Source organism: Branchiostoma belcheri, unplaced genomic scaffold (assembly GCF_001625305.1).
Source record: "Branchiostoma belcheri isolate BF01 breed outbred unplaced genomic scaffold, Haploidv18h27 scaffold16, whole genome shotgun sequence".
NCBI classification, from domain to species: domain Eukaryota; kingdom Metazoa; phylum Chordata; class Leptocardii; order Amphioxiformes; family Branchiostomatidae; genus Branchiostoma; species Branchiostoma belcheri.
This window is the reverse complement of record NW_017803046.1, coordinates 3,785,467-3,806,368: the sequence shown is the minus strand read 5'-3', so window position 1 is coordinate 3,806,368 and position 20,902 is coordinate 3,785,467. Positions and strand designations below refer to the sequence as shown.

The window sequence follows — 20,902 nt, the reverse complement described above, 5'->3', positions numbered from 1 at the left end:
TTTCGGGCGTCCGTCCGTCAGCGAGCGCCGCAGGCGCGAGCCTGCTAGGGGGAGTCCGGGGCATGCCCCCCCTGGAATTTTGAATTTTTAACCTCTCTGAAACGCTATTTCCAGCATTTTGAGACCTAAATTTTGGTTGTGGATTGGACCATTTTGAAATCAGCCTACGCTCTTATGATCTCATGGATTACGATTTACGTCGCATAAAAGTAACTAATTACGCTTTACGGAGAATAAAAACGACCAATTACGCGTTACGGCTAATGTACCGATTACGAATTACGATGATTTTGGACGGCCGCCTACGGATTACGAAGGCTAAAAAGGCCTGATTACGCCTTACGAAAAAGGGCTTGCAGGCCCTCAGGTAGGTAGGTATAGCAGTTATCGTCCTGGGGACGACATCAGGTAGGGCAATGTACAACATGTACAACTTTTGTTTCAAACTTCACATTCTGTGTTTAGGAAACATTGGATCAATTTTCGATGTTTAACATCATCGACCTGTAAAAGACTTTTGCTTATTCGGCGTCCTAGTACTGAACTAGAGTTCCATGATCTCATACCTTCGCCAAAGATGTTAATCTTTATGAAGCACAAATCATAGATTATTCCCCCTGATTATGCAAATAGGATCCTCATTTCGGTTGATCATATTCTCCACCAAAAGATAGTCTTATCTTAACAAAGAATGTCATTCTGGCATTTCCTCATAAATTATGCAAATGAGGTCATTATTTGAATGAGTTATGTTTAATAATTTTCACTTCACTTTCAAATGTGTTGTCGGTCCTTCTGATGTTTTCATATTTTTACTCAAGATGTTTGTTAATTTTGTCTGACAAGGTTGACGGATTCGTTAAAAATTCTATAACGCTTCGCAAACTTCCGGTAATTGACGGAAAACTGGTGCTGGCTAGAGCGAAGGGGCCAAGCGCAGAAGCGCGAGTCGAGCGCCAAAGGCGCGAGCAATGAAGGGGGGTCCGGGGCATTCTCCCCCGGGAAATTTTGTATTTTTGAACCTTCAATGACGCATTTTCCTGCACTTTGAAAGACAAAATTAGGCGTAACGAAGAATTATTCATTAACGCTTAACGCTGAATTTAGGATGACAAATAACGTTTTACGTTGAATTAAAACGACCAATAACGCTTCACGATGAATATACTGGTAACGCTTAACGTTGAATTAGAGCAGGCCGGCAACGATTAACGGTAATTTAAAATAGCGCATAACGGTTAACGAAAAAGGGCATGCAGGCCCTCATTACAGCACATCAGCTCTGGTCTCTCAGCCACTGACGAAAACTAGTGGATACTAGCTGAAACGTCTGACAATTTCCAAAATCATATCCAGTTGCTTGAGTAACTGCTTTTTGGCGTTTATACAGCCAAGGAATTTAAAGATTTGGTTTCTATCAACTATTTCTTTCACCTTTCAGTCTCCCTTGCCTCTCCTTCCTGTAGTGTCACCTGTGCCTTGCCCACTGCTGCCTGGAGTTGTCCCTCCTCCCTCAGTAGTTCCAGCAGTGTGTCAGTGGGCAGTTCCAGTAACATACCCGTCACTTTGTTGGACTGGGTGGGACACAGTCTCCGCACCTTCTCAAGTAACTGTTCTCCGATCTCTTCTTTGCTCATCATCATCAGCCTCGATCTCTGTTCCTTGTTTTAAATTTCAAACATTCTGAAATTTTGATGGCAAAACATGTGCTGTTATCTTTTTGGAATGAACAAAAGGAATATTAGTTAGCTGAATAGCTCCATGACATTACAGTAGCAACATAAAAATCCCACATATCTAATGTTGGAGAGGGCAATGACATTCTGTATAATGTCCTTGGACAGGGCAAAACCACATAAAGTGATAAACCCACAGCCTGATCACATGTGATCACAGACCCCCTGAAGTTGACACTGAAAGATGCAGCATCATACTATCATAGTACTTTCATACTATTCCTTTTCAATTATAATCATTATTGTGACATGCATTTAACTCATTAGTATGATCAGTGAAACTCATGTTACCATATCGAATCGTAAAATCTTAAGAAAATTGTTATATTGGCGCCACGTCAGCTACAGAATCTCATTCAGGTGTATTTACCTTCGATGACCTCAGTTTAACCTTTAACCTCCAACCCTGCCTCATTACGCAATTTCCTGCCCCGAAAATATAGTTCTTTGGGTAAAATAAAGAAAGGATTCGTTTCACTGCTTTTCACTTCAGCTACATACATAATTTTTTGTCATCTTAAAAACATTGGTTTTGACATTTTCAACTCTACAAATTTGCATAAAAGATTAATCTTAGCGTTCGCGGAATGATATAAGTCACCGTCTGTGATAAGGCGCCTCCCGTCGTCCTCTTTCATTTTCCGACGAGGTAGGGTTGGATAGAAATTTTTAACCACTTTATATTTTAGTCGTATACGTCTTTATACTGTTAAATTGTCAATATATTAACGTATAGGTAGAAGCCTTATGGTGTTAAGAATGTACAGTTTGTGATCTTTGGTTTGACCAGAAAGGTTTTTCGCCTGATTTGGCGAAATTGTCGCGATGCATGTGGACCAGATTTCGTGAAGTGGGAGGGGGGCTGCCATGTGGAAGCGAAGGCCGGTTTTGATCGAAAGAATTTAGATGTGCAAATTTGTACGTTTGAAAGAAGGAGCGTTGTCCTGTCAGTTGACGCAAATGTGTCACGATGAGGATGTTTATATTCTACACTCCTAATTGCTTATTGTGAGTGATATGTCATCCATAGATAAGAGTTTAAGACATCCATAAATATGCCACATTCTGTGCACTGCTGATGCACATATTTTATCCTATAAGAAAGCTTAACTACGAGTACGAGTCTACGACAGTATCAAAATTGAACAAAACTGCTCATTCACTTTGTTCAAAAGTCAAATTGATGCAATAAAAACTTTGAAGAATGCTTGAGTATGTTGCATGTAATTCTGGAAACCCTGGAAAATCTGCTGCAAAATCAATTTGAGAGTGGCAAGAAAAGTATTTGACGTTGAACTTATTATATGAACAGACAGAAAGCTGCAACCATGTCGGCAGATCTGCAGTGGATGATCATCAGGAACAACTCCTCCTTCCTGCTGAAGAGGAACAAGCAGAGTTTCACCAGGGTAAGTCATTGTACAACTGGTGCTGTGGCCAAGTGGGTAGAGTGTTTGCCTTGCCTTCGGTAGGTTGTGAGTTCGATTCCGGATCCCGGCCGAGTCATAACAAAAACCTTAAAAAGGGTACCAACTGCTTTCTCTGCTTAGTACTCAGCATGTCATTCAGTAATGTTGCTGCTCATTCAGCTGGCTGAAAGTGAATTGTCTCTACCAGACTGACTACTAGTATGCTAGCCAAAAAGGATAGTAATTTGCCATTGTGGGTTTGGCTACCAAAGGGGTGACATTCTGTTTAACTTATAATGCTTGTAAGGATGAGTGAAAGTGACACTTTATCTACTGTTACAGGAGCCAAACAACCTGAAGGCTAAGAACTCCTACCGGTACAATGGACTGGTCCACAAGAAGGTGAGAAACTCAGTCACTGCAGACTTCCACTAGTCTACGTGCTATTCTTGAAATGTTAAAAAAATTATGTATGATGCAAGCAAAAGCCCTATTCAAGTTACTAAGTTAGTTCTTCTGTATCGAGTCTTAGTGTTACCTTTTTTTTTATACTAGTACTTGGCTGTCCGGATTGATCATTTTTAAGTAATAGAAGACATTTAGGTGGCGTGTAAGGTAATGTCTGTACATTTCTATTTCAGACCGTTGGTGTGGAGGCTGCTCCAGATGGCAAGGGTGTTGTGTTGGTGACTCGTAAGCAGAGGGGTAAGTGTCTTCTCAGGACCTGTGACGTAACATTGTTGATGCATTTATATAAGATAGACCAATCCTGGACCACAGGAGCATACAAGTACTGAAGTCTAGTGGCAGCAACTTTCCTTGACAACTCCTCTGAGTCACAAGTTCAGGATTTGTATGTCTGTCTAACCCATGCCATCAGTGCTTTACATACCAAAGGTAGAAGAGATATTCTATGGCATTGTTACCATGATGCCACCTCTCATAAATATAATTATAAAGGAACCTAATACTGGTAGTTACTGAGCTATTGCTCCACTATTTCAGGCTTGAGAAAGCCAGCCAAGGGCACCAGCCGCGTGACTCTGTCCCGTGGAGGCCGTCAGACCCTGACCACCATCAGACGTGCTGTCCGGGGCTACAGGAAGGACCTGAAGATGGTGAATACAGCTAAACTCTCATATTCTCCAGCTTAGATTTATGTATTTAGTGTTAGATGGAAAGTTTCTAAAGAGACACATAATGTATCATAATAAAGTAAAACTAATATGTCTTACTGTATATCTAGATGTCCTGTTAGTTTTGCATGGTTTTGAAAGGGTGTAGGGAGTGATATGACATCTGTTGCTATAATTTGGTGATTTTCCCTACTGAATGAATTTTAAGTTGTATTACAATATGATATAGATATTATTGTTTGAAAGAAAGTCAAAACGTTGTTCTGACTGACTTAGTAGAATGTTCCTCAATCAGTGACTTCTTTGAAAAGTAGCAAAACACGTACCTCCAATTTTGCTACCCTTCAAAAAGTCACTGATTATTGAAGAATATTCTACTAACTGTTGATCTAAATGAAACATTGTTCTGACTATGTGTGCCTGTTGTTCCAGCCTGCCCTGCGCCGTGCCAGTGCTATCCTGCGCAGTCAGAAGCCTGTCGTGGTAAAGAAGAGGCTACCCAAGGCCAAGGCCTCTACAGAGTAGATGTCAGTCTGTGCTAACAGAGTCAAATAATAAACATCTGACATATGGCATCACAGTTGTGTTCTTGTTTTTCTTTGTTTATTATAAAGCAGTGTTCTCCTTTCTACCAAAAAAAATCCCATGCTAAAATGTACCCTTTCAGTGTAAATTGTGACAGAAAATTAGAACGTTACACTGTACTGTGCTGAATCTAATGACCATTGTCCTTGAGTCATAATACCTGGCATCATTATTTCAAAGCCAGTCGAGACATTACACATAACACCCTCAAACTATCATCCCTCCTGTATGTACACTTTATTCATTTAATACTCAGCAGCAGCTTGCAACAATTACCAAGAATAGAAGGACATGGCCACCATATTATTCCCACCAAAGACCATATTACACCCAAAGCAAAACCTTTATAAGTCTTCATGGCCAGAGATAGGTGCTCTGACTTTCAGTTCTGATTTCATGAACTCTACAACAACTTCCGGAAGACTGCCTTTGTGTGCAGCCAAGAACTCCACTGTCTCTTCATCTGTCCTTTGCCAGTTGTACAGAAATTCTTTAGCTTCGCTTTCCAAGGGTGTGTCCAAAGAGTCCAGGAGCTTCTGAATGGCGATGCGACGACTCTGCCAGGCTCCGATGGTGTTGATTTCCCCCGGATGTATGCCGTCAAACAGCTCATGTATCGTCCCCAACTGAAAACCAGTAGTATTGATACAGAAAAAAAATGAAGATAGGAGGGAACCTACACTTTAAGTGCAAAATCAGAACTAGAAAGGTAACCTTTGCAAAGCAAATGCATGTTTACCTTCACCTGGTCTAGCCCAACAAACTACTGCACTGTTTAATTTTTTCTTACTCTGTCAAAGTCAAATACATTCATATGTATGGCGAGCAGACTCTTCAACTCCGTTCTGCCACATAATGTAATCCAACACCATAAGGTGTCTGCTACAGCACAAGTTACCATGGTGACAGAAGTCTGGTCCAGGTCATTGACTTTATTTGTTTGGAACGGAAGAACAAACTGAGCAAAAACAATATGTTTTCCTTCTGCGAAGGTAAACAATGATACCTAACCAAACTACTGTATATATGATCATACAGGTTATTCCAAAGAAATACTAGTACCTTCGCTGTGATTTTATGTACATGAACAAGGTGATTCACTGCAACACTGATGGCACAGTGAACTTGTACCATTCTTCCGTTATGTTACTATGAACTTAAATTTACTGTACCTCAAGTTGATCCATTTCCTCTGTGCTGAGTTGTCCATCACCATTGCTGTCCATCTGGCTGAAGTCCTGGTCACTGATCAGCTGCTGACCATTGTGTTCCCACAGGATCCAGCGTTGGACGGTGGCCTTGGGTAACTGGCCACCGTGTTCTTCCAACAGAACCTTCACTATAAACCTGTTCATCATTAAAAAAACACTCTTAGGCACAAGACAGGCAAAAAGAAGAGACTATTGAATCAGAATGAACATTTAGCATATAAAACAAACATGTCTTCTAAGAGAATGGAATCTTTCTGGCCACAATATTTATAAGAACTTTGTGAACAGCAAAGTCAAGAATTGGACCTTCATAAGACATTATAGGATGCAAAGCATGTACTGTGATTTTCATACCTAGTTTGTGCCCCTGGATTGAATGACAGGGTACTCAGAGGGATGGGTGCTTTTGTGTCCTTTCCTTGGCAGTCCAGGTAATCGAATTCTGACAAGGGCGTCCACCAGTTGTTGACAGCGATGTTCCTGCCGTGTGAGCGGACCTGATGTAGCCACGCGTACGGAACGTACAGGCAGTCTCCGGGGCCGATATCAGCTGACCACCACGGGAGGGTGCGGAATTCTGGGTACTTGTACATGTCCACACTGTAGGGCAATAAGAAATTGCATACATGTACTGTCACCAATGTACTGTCACCAATGTCAAGTCTTAAAATTTGATTTTCTTAGCATCCCAGGTCTCTTGTACTTACCGAAGGCTAGCTTTGAACCAAGGATGTCTTCAGGACCTATACATCAGCATTGTGAATTGGTATGTCTGGATACAGACAACTGAAGACAAACTCAGATGTTCCTATACATTGTGGATGTGACAGTATGTGTCAAAACACAGCTAAACCTTGTCCATCATGATTTCAAAGAATTACTTCCAATCGCAACCATTATTTTTGTGCTGAAATGACAGATGAAGAATGTACTAACCGGTCCACATCCACAGTGCTGTAGGCTCCCTCACTCCTGTCCAGTCTCACCTTAGCGCCCGCCTGTCTGTCCAGCATGAACCACTCCTTACTGCCGCTGACCATACACATGACATTGTCGATGTTGTCCATGTGCAGATGGGACTTGGTCCCTCCACTAGAGAACCACATGACATAATCCTGCAGGCGACTGGTGAAACCACCACAGGACAGACAGGAGGGGAGGTACACCTCCTCCATCATAGGCTGGAAGGGATAGACGCAATTTACAATCATTGTGAATTTCAGATTTTATTCATTGTCATCCATTTCTTTCTGATTCCGTCTAAGCATTTTCCACCTGGCTCCCAGAAGTCAACAGATGTGTATATCAAGAAATTGAAGATATGGAAATGGATAACCTTCTCTGGGACCTTTGATATAACTTTCTGTCAGTGGTGTTCCATCGGACTACCATGTGAAAACAACTACAGAAACACAAGTACACTACATTGTATATGAACAGAACCTCAGGACAGCCCTATTCTGTACAGTCTGAGAAGATGCCACAGAGTTACTAGTACTAGTATGATGTGACATATTGACATGTACCTCAGGAACAGTGGTGACCATGTAGAAGTCTGATGCGTTGTAGTTCAGAAGGAACTTCTCCATCATCATTGTCTCCCCTGGTCTATCTCTGTTCTCCTTCTTCCTGAAGTCCACTTCTACCTGCAGAAATATCAAATCAAAGCTGGTTCATGTTTTGAACTGTGCATGTGCATCTCCAAGGTCAAAGATGAAGGCCCCTTACAGTTTTGTATTATAAGACCATGCTTCATACATCTTAAGGGCTTTTCACTTTTTCATATTACCCCAGTGCATCAAACTGCATGTACATAGTTCAAACTGTGAAGCAGCTTATAAAAGATAAACAGTGAGGTCTAGAGTATGTACTGTATGATCTGTATGAATGCTTAACTACATGTAGTTGTAACTGGAGAGATGTAGCTTTCATTTTTGCCAGCAATTATCTACTCAAAATTACCAACAACGTTTCTGTGATGCATGGTTACGTTTCTACATTCAAGTTTATGTTACCAGTAGTTGTCTTGTTTAGAAAAACTGGGTGTCACATACCTCAACATCTCCATACTTTTCCATAATGTATAGATCAGACCATTTTTGAAATGCTGGGTGGTGTTTGGCTGCCCCTCTGAAAATGACCGGTTTTCCAGGCTGGATGTAGTTGTGGTAGAAGTCTTCTGGAGTCGGCACATAATCTAAGGACTCAACCTGTAAAGAAGACAGACATTTTCCCTACTGTTTTGTCATCCTAGAACCTCCTCAAGGTAAGTCATACAAAATTTAAATTTCTCGAAAGTCACGAAGACATTCAAAGGAGCCTAGGGCCAACTGTATTAACTTTGCTAACATCTTTGGCAAACCGTAGCCGTATTTTTTACAGACTTGTCCTAATCATTCATCTCCTAGCGGAGTTTGATAGACTGACCTGCCCCACAGGTGGCTGGTGAGCTCCGAGAGGCTGGAGATGGCCTGCCGGTGGCTCCTCCCCCTGTCCCGTCGCCAAAAACAACAGCAGTAAAGTCACAAACATCGCCTCACGATGCAATAGCAACGTCTCCCCCATCCTCTTTTTGTAGATAATTGCAAAGTAATATTGGGGTCAGTAAAAGAAAAGCAGGACAACTTGTTCTTCCTGTCCACTTCTCAGGATGACACTTCCGGGTTTGGTTTGGTTCACCTCTGACCTCCGCGCTGATTGGTCAGCGGGAATCACTATCCACGCGGGAGAAACAAGATGGCGACCGTGGGATGTCAACAATGCGGACGTGGTGCTTTCTTTGCTTATTCTGTCCGCTTCTGCCCAAGATCATGACCGGTACACCGATTGGAAGGATCTATTGAAGAACCCTGTCCAATTACCACAGGGAGAGTTGGTATAATTCGCAATGCTGTGTGAGATTTCTGACTTTTTGTATCCGGTCGGGACTTTAATTCAATTATAAATGTGCCAATCACATATGGTGTGGAAAACTTTTCCATCCAGATCCTGATGTTGCATAGAACGTTGCCAAGAACATTGCCCAAGAGGAATTTCTGAGTGTATACAGGACAGATATACGAGAGATAATGACTATGGGATTGAAGTTGAAACAGCGCTTCGTTCTACTAGCAGTAGTTGTGATCCTGGCGTTGGTGTTCCTGTATATCCTGGCCGGGCGATCCAGCGCACACGGAAATGACAAAACGTGGTTGAAATGGAAAGAACAGAAAGACGAGCGCCTCGCGCTGTCCTCAAACTTACTACTGGACGGTCTGATGCTGGACAAGAGTCAGTCTGGACGGGACCATGTGCAGAAAGGGGGGTTGGCAGGGTTCGAGCCGATTGATTTCACTGCGGACCTGGGCGGAAGAACCCCCTGGAGTATTGCTGCCAGTTGGGTCAGCTCTAGACACATCTACCCAGAGTAAGGACATTACATTTTACATTTGTTCGTACATGTACCTGCTATCTGATATAACTTATAGTTAACAATTGTTAAACCACCCCCATTGCCGCCACACCATATGGATCAAACCCAGGTGCAAACCCAGCTAAGGTGCAAACCCCGCTAATGCTTTCAGTGTGAGGGATTGCATTTGTTTTGAATCGTGATGTAAAAAGCCAGTGGCCCTGTGTGCTCTAAAGCAAATTTTAAATCAAAAGTCACATTTTACCTTTTCCTTCTATTTCTTTCCAATGTGTACTTGGGCCTGCTTGTCAGTGACAATAAAATACATGCTATGGCCAGCTGACTCCTCTTTCAAATAATTTGAACAGTCTGATTGGCCAATTTCTCCTAAGGAATATTTTGCAGCAACCCATGGTGCGTGGTAGTCTAGAATAGTGCCATTTGACAATTTACACCTTGCAGGCCCTTGTGTCGGTAGCTGCCAGTGTGTTCTAACATGAGGGCCTGCAAGCCCTTTTTCGTAAGGCGTAATCAGGCCGTTTTAGACTTCGTAATTCGTAGGCAGCCTCCGCAAAAATCAATGTAATTCGTAATTGGACATTAGCCGCAAATCGTAAAGTCGTAATCAGCTCTGAGACTTTAACGTAATTCGTAATCGGCGGCGAAAATTTTGCGTAAATTCGTAATCACTACCCCCCCCTTGCAGGCCCTCTAACATATGAGCTGTGTTCTACACCCTGACAGAGATGCTGAGGAGTTGGGAGGTATCCTGCGGATGATGGCCACAGCAGAGATCACCCATGCTGATGTAGGCTACAAGGGCACTCAGCTGAAGGCACTCTTAGTCCTTAATGGGCATCAAAAAGCTGTCTTCAAACCAAAGAGGTAGGTAAACCAGATAATTTATCCCTTAACTCAAGATCTTATTATGTTTCGAATCTCTGTAGTCTGTAGTGTTTATATGGCTACTCTTTATTATGATAATAGTACTAGACACTCCTCATAATATCACAGCAATGTTCCTTCTGTGTATACTTATGTGTCATACAGTACATAAAAATCATACATTCAAATCCTTTTGTTTCCTCTATTTCTTTTCCAGATATCCAAGAGAACACATCATAGAAGGGAAGCCATACGATGGGTATGACAGACATAATGCAGAAATAGCAGCCTTGCATTTAGACAGGTAACAATGGTGTATTTCATTGTGTTCTTTAGTTTTAATAAATTGCATTATGTGAGTATATAATCTAAAATCTTAAGAATTAGACTTAGTCAAGTTAGTGATCCTGGCCCTCACCAAATTTCATATCATTTAGCTGTATGATGAAAGTATCACCGTCTATGTGAGCAGATATGCCTTCAAAGGAAACAAAGGTGTGGACACTGTGATCAGCTAACCACGCCTTTTTGTGTACAGATTACTGGGGTTCAGAAGAGCCCCCTTGGTGGTAGGGAGAAAAGTGGACCTGCGGACAGAGATCATGCCTGTTGGGTCTGAGAGGCTGATGTCAACCTTCCTAACACAGGGTGGGAAACTTGTCATTCTTCAACCCTATCTCATATACGTGATACATCTGTATAGCACTTCACTTAACATATCAAGACAAGTTGTAACCAAAAAGAGTGTCTTTCTGATATCGTTTGATTCTTGCTTTCCTCTTGGCAGAAATATCATGTGTGAAATAGAGTGTAAGATGTGTAGTTTATCTTTTACCTCCACCTGTACTTGCATGGCAGTAGGCTGATGGACAAGAGATTGTTCAGTGATCAGTTTTATTCCTGGCTTTACATTGCCACTGCCCCTACAGCCTTGAAAAGGCTATGGGACCTCTATCTTCACCTACTTGTATATTCAACAAGGTGTTAACAAAATTTGATTCCCTAGGGCTGCATTCAAGGAATTTTTAGAATATTTTCAATTCAATCACAGTAACCAACGGCTCCACTCCTGAGGTATCGCCAAAAACATTCAGTATGTTATGTAGCATATGAATCATGATGTTCCTAGCAGCTAAGTTGATATGTAATGATAACCTGTTCCAGGAAATGACACCTGTTTCTACGGGAAGTGTTACTACTGTAAGGAGACAGAGCCAGCCTGTGCTGACGGAGAGGTCATGGAGGGGTCAGTGACCTTGTGGTTGCCTAGCAACTGGTCGCTGAAGGGTCGTCAGAGACACCCCTGGGGGAGAACCTATAGGAATGACAAACAAGCCAGGTGAGGGTTAGACATAAGACATAAAAAATTTTATTACCATATGAGAAATGGAACTGACTGGAGGGTCTGTGCCAATGTTCTTGCCAGCATCTGCATTTTTGCCATGTGACAGAATTTTGTTGCTCATGGCAGACAAATATTTTTTGTCTGTAAAGGTATGGAAAAGGGTTATTAAACTAAAGCTTAGTTTTCCAGAAAAATTTGTCCCTCAAACTAGTGTTTCAGAGGGTCATGATTTCAAAAGTTTCTCTGGTGTGATGCCATTCACTGACATACATTTGTACATGTACTACAGATTCTATAGAATAATACCACAACAATGATGATACATATAGAAGTTTGTTGAACATTATATCAGTGAGGTTTTGACAATTTTTACAGATGGGAGTATGACGACACCTACTGTAACTCAGTCAAACAGTCCGCGCCCTACAACTCTGGGCCCAGACTGCTGGATATCCTGGATGCCGCCATCTTTGACTACCTGATTGGTAACGCTGACAGACATCACTATGAGACGTTTGAAAAGGATGGGGACAAGGGCATGTTACTCCTGTTAGACAATGCCAAAAGGTAATGTATGTGTGTACATGTACAATGTGTGTATGTATTTTTGAGTGATGTGTTGTTGCTTTGTCATTAGGAATACTTCTTTCCATTTTGGACTAGGCACTGTGAATTCATTATTTTCACAGGGACTTAATTCCTTGGTAGCAGGTCAGGGAGGTTTTACAATTCTTTAATACAGTAGTAGTAAATACAACGGTTCAGGAAAGGTGGTTTTGCAGTGGAGAGATCATAAAAATAAAGCCGCCACAAACAATTCGAAATTATTGTTGTTGTTATAGTTTTTTATCAATCATGTATTTCCTATAGCTTTGGAAACCCCAATCATGATGAAAGAACCATCCTGGCACCCATCTACCAGTGTTGCAAGTAAGTCTGACTTGTCTTTTCATCACATTGCTGTGACTTTCTAGCATCAACCTTATTGTGACTCTGTGTACAAATCAGTGCAGTTCAGCTTGTTGTACATGTGCCTCATGTGGCGAGACTGATTTTCTTGATAAAACTGTAAAACTTTTATTGTTCTCTATGTCAGGTTAAGATCCAGCACCTGGGAGAGAATGAAGCTGCTGACAGGGGACCGTCTCAGTCAGCTGCTGCGGAAGTCTCTCGCCCACGATCCCATCGCGCCCGTCCTGACAGAGGCGCACCTGTCCGCCATGGACCGCCGACTCCTGACCGCCATCGACATGGTGCAGGGGTGTATAGATGAGAACGGCAGGGACAATGTCTTAGTGGACGACTCCAGACATCACTGACTACTGTATGCTGGGTTCTAGCTATTCCTGATGAGACATGACTCTGTGTGGATCAGTCTATGTTCTTTACAATCATCTCTTTATTGTTGCACTAATACAATGTAATAATAGGTAGTGATCCGTGAAAGGCTTATTCGGGTTGGTAAATCAGTACATTCTGAGTTCTTAGCTACAAAACAAAAAGTGTTTTATCTTCCAGTAACTTTATTTGGCTTATTTGGGTTGGTAAGTCAGTACATTTTGGGTTCGTAGCTATAAACGAAAGGGGTTTTATCTTCAGTAACCCCCTTCAGTTGTATCTTCCTTGGAGCTTAAAAACCCCTAATATCTGTCCAGGCTACATTGTGATGTAAGGACAAGGTTGCAGCTAAGAACACAGAATGCAATGATTTAAAACCTGATTGAGCTATGTTCAGGTCACTGTTGTTACACAGTATCAGTGTAACAATAGAGAGATGATGACATCGTTCTAATCAGGAGGAAGACAGACTGATCCACATATACTCATCCTTCATCAGGAAGGCCTAATGGATAACAGATCTCCAAAACACTCATCATCAGCAGTACTGACAACAAAGGAAAATGTTACCTGCAACAATTGGATGAAATAATGGACACTATGTGTCTTCCTCTCAGTAAGAAATAACAGTGAAACTGTGCTAAAGTTCATGAACCATAGCTGTGCCAGAGTGGTTGTTTTTCAAACATGGCAGCTCTAAACAAATCATGGTCAATATCAAAGAGGCAATTTGGATTTTATTCTTATTATTCTTTTATTATCGTTCTAAACTACTGTATCAAGACTATTATAGCAATGTTCCTTCATATGTAATACTTTTTATTTTTTACTTAAGTTTATTTGTGTATACAGGTTTGTTGTTTTCATGTTTTAAAATGTACATGTATTTATCATCATCATGATGCTGATCATCGCACAGAGTAGCAAAACATCCTGTCTGCATGGGCAAAACCAGGATTTATTTTGAGTTTTCCTTGGATGTGTGGTCAACATTGCATCAGAATTTTGCCTGTTGCAGGTATTTTTTCTGACACAACATTTGACAACTATGGATGGGATGCCATCCTTCAATACAATTGTAAACAAATACGACCTTATACAAGACGTGCTATTGACAATACACAACAAGTTTCCTGCAGGAGCAGTATGTTCTATGCTTACCAGAATGAAGGTAAAACTTCAACCAGAAATGTTCCCCAGTACTGTGCTAATTATATGGAGCTTATTGAGGCATTCAAAGCCTGTTGTCCTTTACAGTTCATCAAAGGACACAATAGGAAATGGGCGATACGAAACATATAGTATGGATCATCTTCTCTTCAATTGTACTTGAATTTATTTATAGGACCTATTGTATTGAAATCAGTTGAACAATAGTAATATGCTCTTGTCATTCAACAGTGTAATGAACAATCCATAATAAAATGGCGCTCATTTTTCAGTGGCCTGGTTTCATTTTGGGATCAACCTTTAAACTCTAACCAGCAGTGATTTATGATCTTATCTCTGACTTAACAACTGAACTCTCAATCTCATCCCATAGTTTTGGTCCTTTTGATGGTTTGCAGGATGTTGTTGCCGTCTGCGTGAGAAACCTGGGGGAATGTGAATTGTAGCGAAATCTCGAGGATTCTCACGATCACATAAAGAGAAGGGCGAGATTTGGAGAGTGAAAAGATGCACAGAACGGAACCGATTTGTAACAGAGTAGCAAGTGCCAAGGAGCCCCATTACATATCGGATGGCATCCAGGCTAATGTGGACATGCAAGGGTCACAAATTTTGGATGGTACATAGGTCTTGTGCCAGGAAGGAGTCAGTGCTTGGGTCCTCTGGCAGCTTGTTCTGAAACTGCATAGGCGTTTATTAAAAAAACTTCAAGGGAGAATGAGTCAAGAGTCAGATGAAAACTCAAGCAAAGGATGGTTTAATGATTTAACTCCTCTACTCCCACATTTGGTTGTTATACAATCATCTGTCTGATGGTGAAACCTTAGAACTTTTTTCTTTACTTCTACAATCCAATTAGTTGAACCAACTTGAACTACTGTATCTTTTGGCCCACAGTAAAATCATCTTGTGACATGTTGGGTTGTGACACGTGACATATTAACAAAAAATACATTTACATCAAAATCTGTGGAAAATATATCTTCCTGTTACGTTCAAATCAATCATCCCTCTCCCTAATATCAGAACCCCCCTTCCCTCATGAGTCGTCCTGGTCCCCCGCCCCCTGCTCCACCCCCCCTGCAGCACCACCCCCCTCCTGTGGCTGGGGGGTCTCCTGTGCCGCCTGCTGCATCCTCAGCCACTCCTGCTGCTCTGCCTCAGCCTGCTGTTGTCTGGCCTGGGGAAACAGAAACACGCTGTCAATCATAACACACAATGGGAGGTGTAGCCTGGGTACCAAACCAGCTTGGGGCCTCCCTGGCCTTTACTAAGCACAGGTGACCCATACAGCTGGTTTCCCTTTATCCGCTGGCTTCCTGTACTACGCCGAGTCTTCTACTGCGAAGAAACCTAAACTGTCTGCATAAAACTACCACTGGTAATTGGGGCCTGGTTTGGCGGCCCATGACACTACCAGCACCAAAGAGATAGCAGGGGTCTGGTTACCAGGCTAGAGGAGATGCTAACTGTAAATCAGACTTTGAGAAGTATGGATCATACTAAAAACTGTTCAGATTAAGTACTAATTTCTTTTATACTTCAGAGGTGCTAACATTCAATACAGCTAATGAAAATCCGCATACGCCTTCAATGCCCTACATGTAATTATATGTATACCTAGTACATGGACCATTGTAGGTTAAGGTGCAGGTGAACATCTGAAATACCTGCACAGCCCCAATTTTACCTGCACTAAGGTGCATATGCACCCAGTATTCCAAGACCTGCTTACCTTAGCAAAGAGCTCCTGTTGTTGCCTGAAGAGCTCCTCCTCAGGAATGCCCAGGTTCTCCAGCCGTGTGCTCGCTCTCCGTTTCTTGGCAGCGACTGTTTTACACTCCTCCAGAACACTTCTCACATCCTCTGTGTACGAGCCAAAACCCAGGCTTTCTAGAGCTGGAAAATGCAGTAACAACAGTCTTCACTCTCTAATGTAAGAATGCTATGATTACTATTGGAATTTTATGTTCACACAATATCAAACTATTTAACAGGACTTGTAAGGGCACAACAGCCTTTTTTAGAAACAAAAACACTGAGCTATGACACCAACATGGTGGTCAACACAGTAATGACATCAAAACCCTGTGCAGCATAAATGATCTGAACCATTTCCAGCATTTATACATTTTGTACTAAGTGTATCAAACATCAGTAGGGCAAAATATCATTGAGTCTGTTTTCCCTGATGAAATAATTGAAAGATCATCAGATCACCTCCTAGAATATGTTCCGGTGATATTGTCTTCTTTCCCTCTTTTGTACAAATCTCATTAGCCTCCGACGCCACCAAGTGGATAAACTCGGTACAGCAGTTTAGAATCAGCTCCCTGGAAATCAGATGATATGTAGTAGTTGTATGGCTTGTTTGACCAAGTGTAAGCAATTTTACTCTTAAATATAAAATGAATCATTTGTATCATTGAACATGCTGAAAGATCAATGTTCTATGACAAGGTTGAGTCTTCATAACATAACATACTAACATAACTTAACATAATATCTGGTTATCATTTGATCTATTGCCTCTTTCAGGCAAATCAGTAACATTACTTAATGATCTGAAACTGAACTGTAAGCAATGATAATATTTCCCTCACCTTGAATCGTTAGCAACCCTAATGTTCGGCACCAGTTCTTTGATAAGTTTGTTGATGGCAGCACGAGGAATGGTCGGTTCGTCGTCATTCCCGGAGTCCGCCATGGCTGCTTCGAAATTATGGGGAAACAGGTTATAATATTTTGTTGACACATAAATTATTGAAAGAAGACATATACTTATCTTTCTCACATTGAGCTAGGTACAGTTATTCCTGAATGGCCTTCAAGTATTGGAAATTTGTATTAAAATTAAAAGAAATGCTTTCATCCATCCATTTTCTGCTTTATTTTTTTTATGTACAAATTTCAGTGTACAAACAGCTGCAGCTCAGTATATAACGGGGGGAGGGGGGCAGGAAACGAGAGAGTAGATTATACACGGCGTACAAAGCTTATTTGCTTCAAAGTCCATCAGTCCAAAATATCTAGACATTCCCGTTCTACTCTCTAATCATGTGCATCTAGAGGTAACTTGATTACCTGCCAAAAACATAACTTACCAGGTCTGAAACGTAGCCCGCGCTGTTGATTTTCTTTTTCCCCTAACCAACTAGATGTAACCTTTGACCTACTTGGGACGATACCACTAACAAGAAGGGGTATCTTTTCTGAAGCAGTGGCTTAGTATGCAAGCGCCACCTATTGGCAATAAATGTTTCTGCAAGCGAAACTTTCGTGTCATTGCTGATTCTTTAAAGCAAGGAGGATCCAAGTTAGCATTCAGTACTTTAGAATAAACTACCTTTAAAGGAACATCAATCATAAAATATATAGCCGTCCAAAGCACTGTCAACCAATCAGAGCTCTCAATACACTGAGATTTCTCGACAAACATTTTTTTAGGCTTTTCATGACGTCATAATAATTAACATATGAATCTCATTGGACGGTTGTCATATTGAACAGACATCCAACATGGCGGATGTGAAGCCTCTACATGGCTGAACTGTGATTCGTGCCAAACAGTCGTAAGTATTCATCAATCATTCGTCCATTCATAACGTTACATATATCCATCCACTCAATCATTCATTCATCCATTCAACCGTCACTTTCTTTCATCAAATAGTGAACTATTCCGCAGCTCAGAGATTCTGCCAGACGAGTATGTGTACCTTGCTGCATGGTTTTGTTTGATGCAGTACAATGACTCACCAATAGGAGCGCTGCGGCCATTTTCCCTTTTCTATTGTCTTTTTCTTGTATTCTATTGTAGCCTCCATGTCACCATTTCCATTAGAATTTCGTGCCCCGCTCCCTTCCATGTTCGTCCCCAATATAAATAGAAACGAGGACAACTTGTTCGAAGCTTCCCTGAGACAATCTTTGATAACAATGTAGGTTATAACCTAAAGGTCAAGACGTTTTATTGACTTCAGGTCAGTTAAGATCAGTAATTGATTGCTCAAGCGCGGCGTTGGCATAGCCTGGCACTTTGTATCTACCATAGGGAACTAATCATTGACGGGATTATTGCACTATGTACCAAGGAGGTTTACCTCCTTGTATGTACCCACAACTTCTGCCGTTTCGTAACTTGAGAAATGTGGAGGTAACTTTAGGTGCTCAAGGAAATAGTGATGATATGTAATTGCCCGTAAAAGTGACCACAATGTCCTATTTAAGTTGACACATCAACAATAAAATCCACTATAATCTTATAAATTTCAGTGGGTTGACCGGCTTGATCGTAAGCCGGTATACATGTATAACAATAATGGGTAATCTAATTTCATCATGGTTGCCTCTAGGAATGAATGTACAGCACCAAGGATGGATTTCAGCACCAAGGACAGTGCTAATTTGAACACACAATTTGAACAAAAAGTTTAAACAAAAAATGACAGTCCCACATTTGTATGAATGAATATGACACCTTTCAAACTAAAAGATTTGTGTTGGGCACAGCTAAACAAGAACTTACTGTATCTGTATAGCCGGTATAGCTGCTCTTCAGCGGCGTAACACACCAGCTTCGCAGTCACGCGGCGCGGCGGCCGCTGGCTACATTACACCGAACGACTTGTTACACCCAACTCTTTGACATCTAACTCTTAGTATTGTTTAAGGCTATCTGATGATGATGCCCCTACTGTTCATGGTGACAGCGAGACCGCGCCGCTGCAATAGTTCTAGTAAAGAATGATTTTTTGAACACCTCAATCCTTGGTTGTTAACTCTGGTACTTGAAGGCATGACTATTTCTTGTTCTTTTCTGAGCCGGTATTAGGTACATGTACTTAGTGTGATATTTCCAGCAGTATAAGGCAGATCACACAGTGTGTTTACGTGGGGCTGTGATGAACTGTTTGAGATTGAATTCTCTCTTTGCTGTGCAATTATTGCAATCAGTGGGGACTTTGAGGCATAGTTTTTGTGTGTTTTGTTCCCTAAGGCTATGCTGCTTTATACGTACCTTTAAGGATACCTACGTCCTTTCACCGGGAGAAGTGATATGTATAGGAATATAGCAAAGACCGTGGTAGCCAGATTCATCATAGCCAACTGCTACGCTATTCATTTCATAACCTTTCACGGGTGGATAACCAGGCATGGGGATGGAAAGTAGCTGTGTTACATGCTTAAACCCTGTTTTGGCAACTCCTTTAGAGGAGGATATGAGAAAGATTTAGAAAACGTGAAAGCGTTACATTTTGGGTAATCCTGGCTGAGCCGTATGTCTTGACCCTTACTGGCCCACAGCCTGGCCGGTACGCCCGGAAGGTCCGGAGTTATTGCTTTCATTCATGAGTCCAAAGTCCGGCACTACAACCTTGACACGCCGGGAGAATGAAAGACTACTCGGGATAGCTATCAACCGTAGCCCGGAGGTAGCCAGTGGGTCTACCCGAATACTAGGCAATTTCACAGCCAACAAGACCTTACTGCGTCCAACTCATTACACGGTTCACATGGTCGTCATGAGGCAATCAGCGGACGATGATCACTTCTCCTGACCCCGGCGGCGCAGGGGCAGGAGTAAAAGGCGCCGCTCACTCCGCCATGACGCCGGGTGATGATACAAGGATCGCATACTCGTCTCCTTTAGAATGATATCTTGTCACACATTTCGACATTCTAGTTGTCCAGGGATACAAAGGAATCTCAGTTGTTGGGCCTTTAGATGAATATTCCCCTTGTAGGGTCAATGTCCTGTTTCTAGTAGTTGGCTGAAGGATACAAATCGGCCAGTCAGGTCTTTTCAATGCCTACATCGCCCACTTATAGGAATAAAGTGTTCTAAATAGCCCATAACGTAGGGCCTTTATCGTTGGCAAGACACAGTGCGTTACCATTAGATAGCGCTAAATGTTTCAATAACTGCATGCTTGTCTTCGTCATGTTAATGTTCTGATAATAGCAGGAAATTGTGCATGGGATACTATATACAACGTGCACAAGTAACCACGCAAAGCTGCTTATATTATATCATGTCAAGACGCGACGTTCAAATTTTATTGCTACTGTTCAATTTATTGTCATATGACTAGGACCGATTTTGATTTAGGGGGCAAATATTTAGCATGTGAATCTCTGTTACGCATTCTTTAGAAATGTAGGGGAAGCAACTGGGTTGCCGTTGCAGTGACAGCGAGTGATGATAAACATGAATTTTTTTTCTTCAACAATAGGTAGTTATGTGTGCTGTGTGCGATAGCTTTCCAGCTATACAGTGAATCATGTCTTTAACATTTGTTCTTTATTTATATGTGAACAGACCTCATTTCACCAGAAGGTGGGAATCCAAGGAAGAACTAAAAGAAATAACTTTTCTGCGTCTAAACTGTTCAGTATGAATTTATTATGACCCTTAAATATACCCTACGTGAAGGCTGTATAGAATGAATCCTAATAACCAATATTCATATTGGGTTTATTAATTACGTTCTTTTACAAAACATAAGATGGATTGTAGTATTTCTGTCTTTTCATAGCCTTAGACTATAGCAAAGCAAGTTACGGTGGTAAGACATTTGCCTGTCCTATTGCCCTGACGAAGACAAGGCTACGTCGGATAACAATATATCCTTGTAGCATTGGCAGCTTAGGATACGCACGTGGCATTTGCAGTTCACTTAGTTTCTCAACAAC

At 41.5% G+C, this 20,902-nt stretch overlaps 6 protein-coding genes across 6 annotated transcripts in view; 2 read left to right on the top strand and 4 right to left on the bottom strand.

Annotated features, from left to right (window-relative positions):
- Window positions 1-1,674, bottom strand: part of LOC109465928 — a 4,120-nt gene extending 2,446 nt beyond the window's left edge. The window contains exon 1 of the mRNA XM_019763413.1: window positions 1,435-1,674. Within this exon, the coding sequence (XP_019618972.1) occupies window positions 1,435-1,643 (209 nt within the window). The 5' untranslated portion in view covers window positions 1,644-1,674. The remainder of the gene's footprint in view (window positions 1-1,434) is intronic.
- Window positions 1,675-3,022: 1,348 nt separating this feature from the next.
- LOC109466004 (60S ribosomal protein L28-like) lies at window positions 3,023-4,859 on the top strand. The gene is made up of 5 exons (XM_019763522.1): window positions 3,023-3,145; window positions 3,488-3,547; window positions 3,787-3,850; window positions 4,151-4,263; window positions 4,714-4,859. The coding sequence occupies exons 1-5, from the start codon at window positions 3,041-3,043 to the stop codon at window positions 4,804-4,806; spliced, it is 435 nt and encodes a 144-aa protein (XP_019619081.1). The 5' UTR covers window positions 3,023-3,040; the 3' UTR covers window positions 4,807-4,859.
- A 66-nt stretch (window positions 4,860-4,925) lies between these two features.
- LOC109466000 (lysine-specific demethylase 8-like) lies at window positions 4,926-8,919 on the bottom strand. Its single transcript, XM_019763517.1, has 7 exons — window positions 8,505-8,919; window positions 8,132-8,287; window positions 7,604-7,723; window positions 7,014-7,258; window positions 6,432-6,677; window positions 6,039-6,213; window positions 4,926-5,492 (listed from the first exon to the last, which is right to left on the bottom strand). The coding sequence occupies exons 1-7, from the start codon at window positions 8,640-8,642 to the stop codon at window positions 5,211-5,213; spliced, it is 1,362 nt and encodes a 453-aa protein (XP_019619076.1). The 5' UTR covers window positions 8,643-8,919; the 3' UTR covers window positions 4,926-5,210.
- LOC109466001 (glycosaminoglycan xylosylkinase-like) lies at window positions 8,919-13,326 on the top strand. The gene is made up of 8 exons (XM_019763518.1): window positions 8,919-9,483; window positions 10,213-10,353; window positions 10,571-10,657; window positions 10,892-11,001; window positions 11,518-11,692; window positions 12,074-12,265; window positions 12,569-12,628; window positions 12,795-13,326. Exons 1-8 carry the CDS (start codon window positions 9,146-9,148, stop codon window positions 13,015-13,017), a joined length of 1,326 nt encoding a protein of 441 aa, XP_019619077.1. The 5' UTR covers window positions 8,919-9,145; the 3' UTR covers window positions 13,018-13,326.
- A 1,621-nt stretch (window positions 13,327-14,947) lies between these two features.
- LOC109466003 (protein Dr1-like) lies at window positions 14,948-17,345 on the bottom strand. The gene is made up of 5 exons (XM_019763520.1): window positions 17,311-17,345; window positions 16,810-16,915; window positions 16,427-16,539; window positions 15,942-16,105; window positions 14,948-15,386 (listed from the first exon to the last, which is right to left on the bottom strand). The coding sequence occupies exons 2-5, from the start codon at window positions 16,911-16,913 to the stop codon at window positions 15,246-15,248; spliced, it is 522 nt and encodes a 173-aa protein (XP_019619079.1). The 5' UTR covers window positions 16,914-16,915; window positions 17,311-17,345; the 3' UTR covers window positions 14,948-15,245.
- Window positions 17,346-19,969: 2,624 nt separating this feature from the next.
- The window catches only part of LOC109465927 (UDP-glucuronate 4-epimerase 4-like), a 9,919-nt gene continuing 8,986 nt past the window's right edge, over window positions 19,970-20,902 (bottom strand). Inside the window, exon 3 of the mRNA XM_019763412.1 lies at window positions 19,970-19,980. Coding sequence (XP_019618971.1) covers window positions 19,970-19,980 — 11 coding nt within the window. The remainder of the gene's footprint in view (window positions 19,981-20,902) is intronic.